A 15,382-nucleotide genomic window follows, 5' to 3' on the forward strand; every position below is an offset into this window, starting at 1 on the left:
AAATGAATTAATCAACCTATAGTTGGAAACTTTACCAAGGCAGAAAACTAAAAATGGTGTGTGAGCAACAGGTCTTTACGCAGCCTGTGGGGCCAGCCTCCCGCATGAGCCCTGGTCAGACTCCTGGCTGCTCCGTTCCCATCCACTCCTGGAAAGGCAGGGCCTGGCCACATGGCCATTTGGAGAGTGAACCAGCAGACAGAAGAGCTCTCTTTCTCCTCCTCCTCCTTCTCTTACCAGCCCCCATCTCCCACCTCCACACCATAACTGCTTTCCAAATAAATCTTTTTTTTTTTTAATATGGTGTGTTACATTCAAATTACACTGGCCATGATGTGCTGTCACCTGGAGTTTTTGAATAAAAGTTTAAAACCACATACAGTATCCTTACGTGTGAGTGTATGTAGGAATCTCATTGGTTTATAAACAGAAGAGCAGAAATAGAAAACATTTTTGACTTTCATTTCCGTGGACAAACGACTCCAGAACTTATCTGATTCTAAGGTTCTTTGAATTTTCAACTTTTCATGAGTACTAATCAAAACTGTTAAATTTCAGATAACTAATAGCTTAAGTTCTCGTTTGACTACCAGGAATTACAATGAAAAGATAAAGGGGTAATTTCTTTACAGGTTTTGATGTTGACAATCCAAGAAAGTATCTAGTAAGTAATAATCTATTATTGCTCATAGTCACACATTTAGCGAGAGACACCTGTATTTAAGATCCTGTGCTAGCAGATACAAGGATGCGAAGGCGGGCCCCTTGCCATAGAGAGACGCAGGGCCTTGGTGCCAGTCACAGCCACAGCCAGGTCCCTAAGCACACACAGCGCCTGGCACTTGGAAGTACAATCAGCACATACCAGAATATCTGACAATAATTTCCACCTCTCCGCAAAATGAAAACCTTAAGTCTTTCAGAGAAAGTGCTTTGAATTGCTGCAGTGTCTATTTCCAGTTTTAATTACAATGCTTGGCAAAGCTTGGGAGATGACAGTTGCAATTCATTTCAAAAATAACTCCCATTCAACCAAGAAGATGGGATTTTTCACACTTGTGAATTTTGTATTGACTTAATAATGAAGATGGCTTGGCATATCAATAAAGTATTGTCTTAGCAATTTTGGTCCAGTGAAGATGGCCAGCTGATTACCTATTAATAACAATGAAATGGTTTCCCTCAACCAGGAAAAACACCCGCTCTGCCTTCCAAACACACTCGGTGTCTTTTCTGCTCTGTTCAATGCAGAGAGAAAAATGCAGCTTAAACCCAACACAGCCTGGCCAAGTCTCTGCCAGTACTTACTGATCCATACAGCTCCCCCTTCTCATTCATCCCGAGGTAGAGTCCGCTGTCCACGCCTCGAATGCTGACCAGGCCCACTGCTATACTGATGAATTCCAGGATGCCTGAAAGACAAAAGGCAGGATGCAGAAGGCAGCTTGGAGCACAGAATGCTGGGAGTCAGCATCCCTGGGGGTTCGGGCGGGGACACAGAACACAGCTCCCAACCATGGTGACAGCCTCACGTGGCTTAACCAGCTGGTTTCTCTTTAAAACCACTGGCTAAAAGAATTCATTTTCTACCTACATTTCCTTTTACCATAAAGATACAAAATCCTTATTAACAGGGCTTACATAATGTACAAAGCATTTAGGAAATTTTAAAAAGTTAGTGACAGAATGGACATTTTAGAATAGACAGAGAAGCTACCAGATATACTCTAATTTGTCTGAAAGAGAATTTTAGGAGAAAAACAATCTACTTCAACTTTACAGAGGTGTAATTAAGTATTTGTGCATGCATCTCTCCACCTGGCTCTTCCTCATCCCCAGGACCAAGAGAAATACATTTCCTTAAGAAAAAATGAAAGTGTTTATTTGGAAATGCAGATCATAAGAGGGCATCCATTCAGAAAACGTTCTCGCATCTCAAGTGCAAGGTGCTCAGTAACTCTTGGGTTTACGCAGAAAATTATCCAGCTGCCCACTCTATCAATTCCTTGAGCTCCATCTGGAAAACCACACACAGCCCAAATACTTGTGCTTAAATCAAGTATTGCTTATCTGCAAGAGGCAGTGAGGCAATTTAGATAACACAACATTCCGGATGGGGCAATGCTGGTTCCAAAAACACTGCTGCCTTGACACACGGTGCGGCATCCCCGAGGCCCCCAAATCAAACCGGCCCAGGATCGTCTCGGATTTCCTTCCTCTTGCTTACTTCGCTAAGAATAACAACACCTAAGCTAGGCATAAATCCAGAATTTTATGGCCACACAACAGCGGCTTCAATTTCTCTGACCGCATGGCCGTTTTAAGATGATTGTCCCACAATATATATTTAGGACACCGCCAACACGAGAAAGCAGTAGCGGAAGGCGCAGCTACGTTCTCCTGCTTGTTACGCATAAAAACGCTCCGCTCTATGCAGCCCCTGGAATGCACACATACCAGATACTGAGTTCTTGTTTTTAAAATATCTTCAAATATTGAAAAACTTAAAAAGTTTAAGGAAAAAAAAAAACACCGAGGGTAATGCTGAGCTATAGTCAGTCTCATGTGACTAATAAAAAAGCACTTACATAGATTTTTAAACAATTAATTTTGCAACTCTCACAAAATAGACTGTGCTGCAACTAAAAGAAGATATGAGCGACATGAATCTAATAAGGCAAAGGATTAACTGGAAAGGAAATGCTGTTCCAAGGTAAGGCATAAAAAGCCAAGAGCTCTGGCTTCGAAACAGACATTCCTAATTGCCTCATAAGCATAAAACCAAACACATTTATCTCATGTTGTTTACAAAATACACATCAGGACATGCAAGCATTTTACCTTGCTAGAATATGAAATAGCACATAGAAAAACATAGAGACATTACAAATTGTGCTTGGTACCTGATAACACTATGACTCTAACACGGAAATACACCTGCAAAAAGACAGTCTCTGGGTAGCTTCCCCTACTTCCCAGAGCAAATGGGAAGGCAGCTGGGCCGGCATTTCCACCCCACTCAGTTCCCATAAGATGCACTCGACCTTAGATGCATCCACTGGGCTTCACTGTGCCATGTCTGTAATTTGAAATCAAAATGTGACATCTAACTCCAGGCAAGAATCACAAGTATGTGACCGAGAATATGACAGGCACAATGTCACTCTTACCCTGAAATCAGTCTAAGGCGCAATGAAATACAGGAATCATTTTGCCCCCTTTGAGGTCCAGGTGGAGGAGTTCAATGGTAAAAGTCAAAGGCCTCTGCAGCCTAAGAGCACATGTGATGCTCTCTGTTTTCCCGCAACAAATAAGGAAGCTCTGAGGAAGTACCCCAAGCCTGGAATGTGTGTAAGTGCGCTCTCCAAGCCTCCTGACTGGCTGCGCTGGGCACATCATGGATGAGAATAACAACGACCGTGGGGATAACTGGACACTGGCATGTCTGGGCCAGTCGAGAGGCCCTCTCCGTTCCACCTCGCATCAACGCAAGGCACGGCCGTGTTTCAGCCCACTGTGTACAAACGGGAAACACATTTCTGGAAGCTTAAATAACGTGTCCCTGGGCAACCAGACTCCCACCCCTGTCTCCTGAATTATCATGCACAACTTCCAACTGATTTTCATCTTGTTTTCATTAGCCTGCATTTCCTGTGTGACTTTCATAGTTAAGTTCTACAGTCACTATTCTTGCAACATTGTTAAATGAAGGCATTAAGATGTATATCTTATTTCTTTTTCTGGCATTGATACGCGGTTATAAATTCATATGTGTTCACCTATTCATTGGGACTTTTATAGTTCCATGCCATTCCACTAATGCTTAAAACGAAAAACAAAACAGCCCAGGTTCTTACATCCACAGCAGAAGCCCCTGCAATTCACGAGACAGCTTTCACAGATGCCTAAGACCGCAGAATACCAAACCCCATTCCACTCTGCTTTTTCCTATCTCCATCCCCCTGTTATCATGTCTACTTTAGGAATTAGGCAACAGCAAAAGATTGATAACAAGAAACAATAAGATGGAACAATTATAACAATTATTCTCTAAGAAAAACTATTCAAAACTTGTGGTTTGGTGACTTCTGGAATCTTCCATTCAGCATCTCCGGACCACAGTTGAGTGAGTAATTAAAACCTCAGCAAGGGAAACCTTGAATAAGGTGGGTGGGGGTACTACCGGAAGGCAAGAAGAACAGGTGCACAGATTAAGTTAGTAGTCACGTGGTGAGTACAGTGAGAGAGGAGGAACAGAGTCAAAGGATAAGTGGTTTGCTGCGCCTTGGGAAGGTAAATCAGGGAAAGCTTTCCAGAAACCAGTGGTGAGGCCCTCAAGGAGTTGTCCAGGCCAGCGGAGCTGTGGAGTGACCCCAGGTGGGCAAGATTTCATCACCTCCAGCCACCACCTGTACTTCTGCAGCTCCCTGAACACTGAGGCCTCAGGAGCCCCACCCAGCTTCTCCGAGGGAGGGAGAGGAGAGCGCCGGGAGACGTGAGTCACTGCCCTTCTCCCACACCCAGACTGCCTTGATGCTGTGAGGTCAGAAAGACCTGGCCACGAGATCCCACCCCAACCTTATCCCTCCTGGTACCACCTGGGCCACAATGAGCTCTGAGACCTCAGCCAGGTCACCCTGGCTGCTGCCAACAGCACACGCACCCCGTGTTACCTACTCACACAGACGAGTAGGAGCAGGTGTCTGTGCAGATAAACGCCGCAGTGAATAAGGGTCAAGGAAAGGAAGGGCAAAAGGAGGGGGCTGGGGAAGAGAGGAAGGACGGCAGGTCTGAATAATGGCCAGCACCTGATATTAACCTTGGCCTTCACGCGGGTACCCTGGCAATCTCCCTGCTCCAAGGCACCCACCTCCTAAATGTCCTCAGCTCAGAACGGCCAGGGTACCAGGCAGTGATGGCGGCCATGGTACCAGGCAGTGATGGCGTGGCATGCAAAGCCAGCTCAGCAGGGCCCAAGGGGTCTGACAAGCTCCAGGAGGGACTGAGGCCTGCCTGGACTACTCCAGAAAACCAGCTCACCAGACTGTGCTTGACACAGCCCTGTGTAATTGGCCCCAAACCGATGGGGCTTCCCTAGCTCTGCTCAGATGGACCATGAACTGTCGGCCATGGACGTGGACCAGCCCTGTTGGCCCTCCTGTGCTGGCCATTGCCTCCACTGGCAGGCTGATAAGGCCAACCCTGAGAAATGGGAGGAGGTCAGAAGTTGCCCCTCCCAGCCCTTGACCCACTTAAAGAGCCCTCTAACCAGAAACACCTCCCCCCAACACTCTTCAGCCCAGAGTATACACAAGATCTCAGAAGGTGCAGTGAGCCAGCAGGTAGCCCCCGGAAAATGCAGCACTCAGCCCCTGCAAGACCAGGCCTTCCCAATCAATCAGCTGTGGGAATCCCTGAGTTACAGCATCTGGAACCAGTCTCCCAAACCTCTTAGGAACGGGAGATACAGCAAGGCTTGAAGCTATCCTAAACCTGAAGGGACACTGAATAACAGAATTATACATGGCAGAATTGTTATAAGTGCAAAATCCTGGAAATAAGATTCTATAACCTCCTTTTACAGGAAATATATATATATATTTTTTCCATATATATGGCTCCCTTGTTCCCCCCCTCACACCAGACTCCCTTGGATTGCACGGCCCCTATTGGGGCATCCCTCTGGGGTCTTTCAAAGCCACCCATCTCAAGCCAAGGAGGGAACGTGCTCAGCACCACCCACACAAACTTACTGCTCACCTTTAGTCTCCTACATTATCATTGCCCCAACTGATATTTTTCCCTTGCGTTAAAAAAAAGGCAAAGCTTTAAAAGTGAAATGATTATAAATATGTGTATAGGAGCCTCTATGAAACGGCACACCTCTACCGGCCCTTCTACCCCCAAAGCACAATCAGCAGAGCCTTTGCCCTGTGCGTCTCCAACCACCACCCCACGGAAAGACAAAGGGCTCCCGCAAGGTCCCACCTAAGTTGTCACGGCAGGAGTCCCCCACCCCCACGTCCCCTGCATCTGTGCTGTGTCACCACCAGGCTCGCTGGCCAGCAGCTGCAGTCACCTGCGGGTGCACGGGGTGGGGAAGAGCACAGACTGGGGACGGGGTGGGGGGTGAAGGGTGACCCACAGCATTCTTTTCCCAGCCCGTCTCCAGCCGCCATTCCTAGTCAGGTCGCAAAGGCACCTTCTGCTTGCAGCAAGGGTAAGCCCATTCCGCCCCACCCCCACACGCAGCCGCCACTGCATTCTCGGGGATCGGATGAGAAGCGGGAGGTGAGGAGCGAGTCTCCAGCGGTGAGCCGGGGAGTGGCGCGGGAGGCTGCGGGAGGCGGAGGCTACAGGCCCGAAGGTGCGGCGGGCAGGAGCGCCAGGTGGGACGCACGGCCGCAGCCCCGGCCCCCTCCCGCAGGCCGCAGGGTCCCAGCGCCGCGCGGCTCCCGAGGGCGGGGCTGCGAGGCGCACGCACCGAGCTGCAGAGGTTGCTAATATTGGGACCTGCCGCAGCGGTAGCAGCGGGAGACCGCGGCACTGCTGTCACCCCCGGGGCCCGCTTCTCGCGGCAGCCGCAGGAAAGATTTAAATAGCCCTCCTGCCCCACCCCCACTGCGCACAGCCACCCACTCAGCACCATCCCAGCGAGGGTGAGTGGCACAGCGGAGCGCCAGGCGCGCCCTTCCCCCACTACCCCAGTCCCCGGCCCAGGCAGGGGCTTCCTTTACCTTCCTACCCAACACTGCCTCCCCCTTTCCCAGTCTCTCTCTCTCTTTCTCTCTCTCTCTCTCTCTCTCTCTCTCTCTCACACACACACACACACACACACACACACGAGCTCTGCTAATGTAAGATGCGGAGATGTCACTTCCTTAGCGACACCTTTCTCCAACCTCCGGGATCCAGAAGGGCAGAGGTCTAGCTTTTTTGTTTAAGGGTCTCTAGTCTGTCGTTCTGCCTGCAACTGCCGCTTCCACTGACCCCACAACGCGTCTCTAGCCCTCAAGCCCCCACCTCCATCCACCCTTGCAACCCCGCTCGCCCTGGGGGCAGAGTTGCTGAATTTCTGATGACTGGGTTGCGCGTGGCCAGTGTCCTACCCTAAAGGTGACTGCATCAAAAAGGGGGAGGGGTGCGTGAAGAAGGCCGGCTGGAACGTCCCACAGTTTCTCCACACCGGGGTCCACTTGGGCTGCGCCCGGGGGGGGGGGGGGAGGCGGGGGTACTGACCCAGCGGCTCACACAATGAAGCTGCCTCCCGCCCACCGCAGCGTGCCTGGAGCTGAGCGCCCCCGGCATGCACCCTGTGCTCCCTGGCCGCGAGGCGGGGGCGCGGGGAAGCTGGTCCACAGGCCGCCGCCTGGCTCTCCAAAAGCGGTTAACAATAGCACGCCGCCCCCTCCGCCCTCCTCCGAGGCCCATTGTCCCCCCCACCCCACCCCACCCCCTCCCCGGCTGCTCCGGCCTTGCGCGAACGAGGAGCCCCCGACCCACCTCCCAGGCCCCGCGGAGCTCCTTGGACCTCCACAACCTGGCAGTGCGCTCCGGACACCAGGGTAGGGAGCCGGGACGGGCTGGGGAGCTCTAGGGTCGTCCCGGCAGCCGGTCCTCAGTCCCTGCCACCGCTTTCCTGCCGCGCCACGCGCCTCCAGCCGTTCCCACACCGCGAACCTCCGTGCGGCCCAAGGCAGCAGCTGTCAGCCCCACCGGACCCACACTCCACACAACAAAGAGAAAGCAGAGGGACTAAAGATGGGTGGGGAGGACGAAAACCCAGATCTCCTCAACGCAGCCAACACGTTAGCTATCCCTGCCTTGTCGCCGTCCTCCCACCCCTTTCCCTGCACGGCGGTGGTCCCCCGCGGCACCTCAGGGCGCACACGGGAGCCGGGCGGAAAGGCACCCGTGAGACGAGCGCGTTTAGGACCGCGCGGAGCTGGCCCGGCGGCCGCGGAGCGAGCGCTGCGGGGCCAGGGCGGCGGAGCCCGCACCTGCCGGCCGGAGCGCGGGAGGGCCGGGGCTCGGGCCGCGGGGCGCACCCGGGGCCGGCTGCCCACGCCGCGCGCCCGGGACCGGCGCAGCGTCGACGCCCCGCGGGTGGCCGCTGCGGCCCAGGGCGCCCTAGCTCTCCCACCCACGGCCTCCCACTGCCTGTTGTTCTGCCGTTGCACGCTAGGCAAGGCGGCAGCCCTTAAAGCGGCCGGACTGGAGCACTTTGGGGAAAGTTTAGTCTTTCCCGGTCGCCCTCGGAAACACGCGGATTCTGGAGGCGGTGGGGGAGCTGCGGCTGCAGCATGGCAAAGCAAAGAGCCTGAAAGCACGAGGAAGGAAAACCACCGCAGGACCTTGTTTTTTACGACCTAGTTTAAGTGTTGTCAGGTGAGTTTTCTCAGAAGTTAACTCCTTCCAACAATCGGCTTGCCCACTGTGGCGCTTATTTATTTTTCAAGTAAAGTACCTCAACAGCCCCCTCCCCAACTCACACACCCTCACCCCAACCCCCCAGTTAGGGCTGCTGGTCGACTTGGAGCTGTCGGGCTCAGGGTACCCCAGGAAGCACGTGTGTGCAGACAGCCGAGTGGGCAGAGCCACCAGCCGTCACTGCTGAGTCACAAATACCCTCTTCGGAAAACCAAGTCCTAGTAATGCCCTTTCGGGTGAGCCTGCGGCTTCTGCACGCGCTCGCACGCGCACACGGAGAGCAACCCGCCCAGCACACCCCCAGCGGGCTGCACCCTGCGACCCGCAGAGCTAGGGCTGGAGAGCTAGAAGGACGAGGCGCCCCGGCTCGCCAAGCGCTCGGCCCCTGCCCCTGCGCCCCTGCCCCGGCTGCTCCCCGAGTCTAAAATAGGACTCTAGTGTTCCTCCCCACAGAACAGTCAGCAACCTTAGCCTACGGGAGCTCTCTGACCCGCACAGGAGGCATAAACAATGCGCTTAATTTACAATTAAAGCAGAGGACTTCCTAGAAGGGGCCAGGGGTGCAGCCTCCTTTCGGGCGCGTGATACCCACCTCCTGCTTCCAGGAAACTCCAAGCATTGCTAAGTTCCTAGCAGTTAATGATTAAAGCTTTAAACTCGTGGAATCCCCTCCATTCAAAAGAAACTTCCTCAACCCCATCTTGCCATGCATCTGATCGGAAAGAACCGAGGACGGTGCCCTATTAATAAAGCAGGCCCCCACTCTTAAGAGGAAAAAAAAAATGCCTCTCTGTGGACTTGCACCGGTGCCAGCAGCAGATCTGCAGTTCCGGAGGCTCGCTCGCGCTCTCTCTCTCGCTCTCTCTCTCTCTCTCTCCCAGAGCTGGCAACACAGTCGAGAGGGGAGGAGGGGGGAGAGACAGAGAAGGGGATGGGGGCTCGAGAATGCTTCCTGGCCACCACCTTCTGGGCAGTTAACATTCCGAACCTGCCCTGGCACGGGCACGGAGGGGTTAACGGTATACCTACCGAAGCGGCTGTGATCTTTTCGGGTTCCCTGGATAGTACCATTGGGGAAGATCTCCAAGTGGAATCCAGTCCTGCAGTAGAGCTGCCTCCGCCTGAGAATCCCCTTTAAATGATCCAGGTCGGTGACTGCGGGTCCCCTGGGCAGCCCCCCTGCTTCCGACTGCCCCAGGTGGTCACTTAGCAAAACCGGGCTGTCCACCGGCAACACGGGCACGTTCCCAAACGGTACCGCATCCTGCACACCGAAATAGTTCCCAACTTCACCTAAGGGAGCCATCAAGAAGAGTCGGCTTTCGGAGCACAAGAATAAACAATAATGATGATTGCAAACCCAGGAGATATTAGGCGAGGTATATCCAACTCCCCTCCCTTACTGCAGTTGCGGAGAGGAGGAAAAAAAAAAGGTCTTTTCTTCAATCCATTAAATGCATAAATAAAAGTAATCTGCTGGTTCACTGGCACAGGTTCAAGGTCAAACCACTGATAGTCTAAGAAACCACCACTTTATACTCACACACTGACATAGTGATAAACATTTCTATGCATCTCTACAGACATCCCCAGCTCTTAGCAGGCAAGAAGGTCTTCATCCCATCCGACCGTCATAAGGAAACAGAAACATCCGTAGTTTCTCCATTGGCCTTGCGATCAGAATGACCATAGCAACTTAAATGCCTAGGCGTTATTATGGGGATTTTTAAGATGCACGGGCTACGTCAGAATTCACGGATCAGACTCCAGGAAGGCATGCGCTGTTTTTACTCTCTAACCGACTCTGCAGGCATCGGCACGAATCCTTCAAGGGGTGCTGGGGGAGGTGGGGGGAAGCTCACGTTGGTGGCAGCGACAAATCTTCCCCTTCCCGGTACCCCCACCCCCGCTTTCCAAAATAATAATAATAATAATTTTAAAAAATAAAGAAGAGGAAAAAAACTTTAGGCGTCCAACGCTAGTATCCAGGATTCTGTCCAGCAGCTCGGCCGAGGTCCCTTAGCTCAGCGCGGGTGGCGGAGCCGCGGCGTCCCGGGGCTCGCGTGCCGCCGCGAACAGGTGTTGCCGCGCCGGCTGGCGGAGCGGGGTGGCCGGGCGGAGCGCTCCTCCTGCGCAGCCCCCGCCGGCGCGCAGAGTGGCGCAGGCAGCGGCATTGGGCAGGGTTTAAGGTAGCGCCGCGGCCGGCCGGAGCGCCGCCGTGGTCCTAGCGCCCGCCTGCCGCCGCGCTGCGGCAGGGCCCCCGCGGAGCCGCACCTCGTGGGCGCGCGGGCTGCCCAAGGACAGGAGGCACCTCGAGCCTCTGCGGAGACTCCCGCCCCGAGCTTTGAGGCGGGCGGGGGAGGGGAGGGGAGGAAACTGGGCGAGTGCTTTTTTCACGTGGACACCGCAGTCCCGTCTGGCGTTATCCGATCTTAACTTAGTTAACAGAGTTTGGAGGGCACAGGGATGGGAGCTGGGGTTTGGAGAGAGAGTGTCGGTCTTCTGCCAGACACACGGAAGCGCAAAACTGTACTGCAGGTGAGATAGTCGGAGGGGAAGCGGGCTCCGGCACGCGCACACACTCACACACGCACGCACGCGCGCGCGGACAGACACGCGCAGACGTAGCCGGCATTCTGGTTTTATTCGCAGCGCCCGCGCTGCCCGGGCATCTCCCGGCCTCAGTGGTGTTAAGGTCCCGCCCAGATACCAACACCACCACCCCACTTCCCCCTGGGGCGCCGACGGTCAGGGAGGCGCCAGAGACCCGCCACGGTTCCCCGAGTTCGCCCCGTGCCCCACCCCCGCGTGCGCGCCTTGGAAGGAGTCTGGGTGCAGAGCGCTCCGGGAGGTTCCCCACTTCGCCCCCTAGGCCACGCTCTCCAGGACCAGCCCGGCCATCCGGAACCGCGGTTGGGCCCGGGGAGTCCCGGCGTCTTCTACCACGGCCTGGACGAAAAACGCAGCGGAGCCCGGAGAGCCCTGACTGAGCACGAGCCGGTCGCGGGGCGCCCGGGGCTACCACCGCTGCTTCCCGCTTCTGCCCCGCGGGGCCGCACGTGGAAGCCCCAGCTCCAGCTCAGGGCTCAGGTTTCTGCTCTTGGCCGGCGGCCTTCGCGCCCAGCCCGGAGGCAGGGACAAAGAAACCCGCGGCCGGGGCCGCAGCGGGGCCCTGCCGGACCGAGCGGTGCCACGAACCCGGCTCCGGGGCGCTCTACGCCCAAGGCAACGCGCCCGCGTCCCGAATCCCCGCGGGCACGGGCGCGGCTCCCGACACGCGACACGCGCGCACACACACACACACACACACACACACCGGCCCCGCAGCCCACCCGCCGGCCTCTCTCGCCCCCCTGCGCCTCTTTGTTCACATTGTCTTAGCCACGGCCCGATTCCCGGGTCAAGATGGTGAAAGTTGCGCAGACTTGAGCGCAGCTCCGGACTGGGGGACACGAGTGCGAAGCCAAGTCGAAAGCCGAGATCCGGACCCCTGCGCAGGGAAAGCTAATCAAAGCGCCCCCTTCCCCCTACCCCCCTGTTTTTCTTTCTTTTTCTTTTCTTTTCTTTTCTTTCTTTCTTTCTTTTTTTTTTTTTTTTTTTTTTTTTTTTAATGGGGAGAAGTAGGATCAGCCTTGAAGGAAGCTAAAAGGCTGGAAGTGAAGGACAGGGGCTGGTCGTGCACCGCTCGCAGGGTTTTCGGCGAAAGATGAAAGGCAGCAATGAATTTGCAGGTTTCGGGAGATCTGGAAGCTCCGGCGACCTGGGGAGACCTTGCCCTGCCCCCCACCCCTCCCCTGGTGGAAGGCGTGCCCCGGCCGTGCGGCGGAATGGCCCTCCCCCGGCCCCACCCACTCCCCTCGGGCCGCAGCCCGGGGTCCCCTGGCGTCCCGAGGGGTTGGGGGGTTGGGGCTGGCGCGGTGCGCCCCTCTTCCAAGTCCTGGCCCCGCGGGCTTTCGCCGCGGTAGGGAGCCGCCGGACTGCGGCGGTAACTGCCCGGTGGCACATACAAGAAGCTGGGGAGTTAAGTGTCACTTCTCATAAACCAACAAGCAGCTCGCTTGAATCTCCTTGCAGCCGGCAGCGCTGGGTTAAGCAAGGGGCGTTCCTGGACCACTAGGGCGCTTTGCAGCCGAGTCGGTTACAAAAGGAGGACAAACAGCACTGGTGGAAGAAACGAAGGATCTGGGGGCGGGGGGGACCTGGGGGAAGGAGGGCGACGAGCAGCACGTGGGCATTTCCACTCAAGACGCGACTGGACCACTTCCACCAGCTGTCTCCAACCACGTTCTTTCGCTCTGCTTGGAGACACCATCCAATGAGCAGAGGCCATTTCCGCTTCCGAATCCCGCAGCGTCGCGACTGTCGCTTTAAAAGGGAGATGCAGCAGAGAAGGGAGCTGGGGCGAAGTCGCTGATGGAGCACTTTTTTTTCCTCCTTGGGGCGTCTCTTTTCCCCAGTAGCTGGCTCCGTCCGCGTTTCCTCTGCATCCGCAGCTCCAGCTGCCAGCAGCTTTTCGCGACTTTGCCTGGCAGCTTCCGCCCGTGTCCTTGTGGCAGCGGAGAAATCTTCTTCCCTTTGCCGCTGACCACATCCCGTTTCCCCCGCACTCAGCCCACTCCCTGGCCCGACGTCCTCTAGGTGCCTTCCTGCTTCTTCTGGGCTGCAACCTACCTACCTGCCCAGGCCTCGAGTATGTCTCACAAGCAGTCCTGAGTTAGTCTGTTAGATACCCAAGCCCCAAGATGCTCGGGGAGGGGAGGAGCTTGCTGTCCAAGGCATTGGGTGTACGGGGCTCAGAAGCACCTGCCTTGGAAGACTGCGGGTAGCAATGAAAGAAAATAGGTAGCACACTGGAGACGTTCAAAACACGATGGCTATTTGTAGGTAGTATTCCTGTGAGTTTCTGCCCAGAGACGATTCCCTTCCCCACCCCAGTACTGAGCTTGACCCTCTGCATCTAACTTCCGCAACCTCTTCTCCGCATATTTCTTTTTTTATTATTTTTATTAATTACATTGCATTATGTGACACATTTTTTTTTATGCACTGGGATTCCCCCCGCCCCTCCCAAAACCCTCCCCCCACGGCGGATTGCTCCACCTTGTTGCATTACCATAGTTCAGATTCATTTGAGATTCTTTATTGGAGGTATTTACCAAGCATAAAGTCCAGCATCTTATTGTCCTGGTAAGTTCAATGGTTTCTTGGTGAGACCATCTCTGGTCTGAAGGCAGAGCCGGCAGAGTATCATCCCAATCAATTAAAAGCCCCAACGTAACATCAGTAACAACTGATAACGTTATGGAATTAATTGACATGGTATTGAGAAACCAATATGTTGATAGGAAAATGCAGGTTCTCAACCACAACCTGTGGCTTCTTCATAGACATTTCAGTTTTGGTTTATATTCAACCGTGTTCTATACACCTTAAAATGGCTATAGATTGCTATTCAGCTGTCTCATGTCTATTTTAATTTTAGTATTTAGCAGTTTATAGCATTGAAGCATGATTTTGCTGAACCTGGCTGTTTTTCGGGTAGTCTAACTCTATAATTCTAACAGGACATATGTCAACAGTTTAGGTGAACATTTTTAGGAGGGGTGTGCAGAGAAATCTTCCATACCCCAGAGAGGAGTAACTAATCTTTGTGTCCCACCCAGTGAGTTATAAGTGCATCCCCGCTGACCGTTTCCTGTCTGTTTCTAAGCTTTCCTTGTTGTTCTCTGTCTATCTATTCTAGTTTTGTTTGTTTGTTTGTTTGTTTGTTTGTTTGTTTTGAGGGGTTGTTGGAGCGATCCTGATGGTCATTGCGAGATAGGGTGGGGACCCAAATTCAGAACCAGGCAAGGACCAGAGAAAGCTCCTCTCGCTAGTCCCTAAGGAAGTTTACTGTTCTTGTTTCTGTGGACTGCTCAGTGCTCTTGGTTGTCGTTCTGATGACCTTGGATCCTGCAAGGCAGGACTTGGACTTCTTCCATCCCATGTGGTAGATCCAAATGGGGGTGGGTGACCTCAGAGTTCTTGGCCTCCGAAGGCACTCCATTTCCCCATGGTCTCCTTGGCAGTAGGGATGTAGTCCTCGGTGCTCGTACTGACAGTCCTTGGTGAGGCTCTGGGAGTCTTCAGGGTTGGGATACAATCCTCCTCCTGTCCCCCTGCTCCACTCTGGGGACCCCCCTGCTCTATGCGTATGACCTCCTGTTAAGAGGTTGTTAGGATTGCTCCTGATTCCCCCCATATGCCTTTATAGTTTTTGCTATTGTCTAATGCTGATTTGAGTCTGTTGTCTATCAGTTACCAGTTATGATCCTGATAGGTTATACTTCCCATCTTCCTCACACCTTCCAGGGTGATGATTGGACCTGGATCATAGGTATATGCAGGGGTAAGGTCTCAAGCCACCACACATGCCAGGATCTTGGGAACCTGGTGGGCAGGATGAGCTCCAGGCCAGCCCACCACCTGCTAGTTTTCCAAAGGCTGGGCTGGGGAACCCATGCTCTCCTGGGCACAGGAACCCTGACTTGATTAGGAAAAGGGCCAGGGGAATGTGGGAGAAGGGAGACCACTGAGGGAGTGTTTTGCAGGTGAGGAATGACTCGTGAGGGACTTCCACCAACTGTACTTGCTGGTAAGCCAGGGACTGAATCCAAGCAGTTTGAAGGGGAGAGGCCGGAGGACCTTCATGGGTCAGACCAATGCATCATCCCACATGGGAGATGTGAGCTGGGCTAGTTAGCATGGAACACCACCAACCATCACACACTGGCCCACATAAAAGCTAAGGCTTGGGGCCTGCCTGGCAGGACTAGATTATAGTACCTATCAGTGTCAGAACAGGGAATGGGTTACAGCAGGCTGGGCCATGGCACTAACCAGCATGTGAGAGAACCAGGTCTGGGGGTAGATTCTATGGGAAATTTGTGAGCCCACCCCTTTGGAACTGCAA

General features: G+C 54.0%; 1 protein-coding gene across 1 annotated transcript in view; it reads right to left on the reverse strand.

The window, feature by feature from the left end:
- Window positions 1–10,587, reverse strand: part of FGF9 (fibroblast growth factor 9) — a 34,968-nt gene extending 24,381 nt beyond the window's left edge. Inside the window, exons 1-2 of the mRNA XM_004577583.3 lie at window positions 9,460–10,587; window positions 1,309–1,412 (exon numbers count right to left, since the gene is read on the reverse strand). Of these exons, the coding sequence (XP_004577640.1) occupies window positions 1,309–1,412; window positions 9,460–9,736 (381 nt within the window). The 5' untranslated portion in view covers window positions 9,737–10,587. The remainder of the gene's footprint in view (window positions 1–1,308; window positions 1,413–9,459) is intronic.
- Window positions 10,588–15,382: the final 4,795 nt, after the last annotated feature.

This window comes from Ochotona princeps, chromosome 12, assembly GCF_030435755.1.
Source record: "Ochotona princeps isolate mOchPri1 chromosome 12, mOchPri1.hap1, whole genome shotgun sequence".
In the NCBI taxonomy this organism is placed as follows: domain Eukaryota; kingdom Metazoa; phylum Chordata; class Mammalia; order Lagomorpha; family Ochotonidae; genus Ochotona; species Ochotona princeps.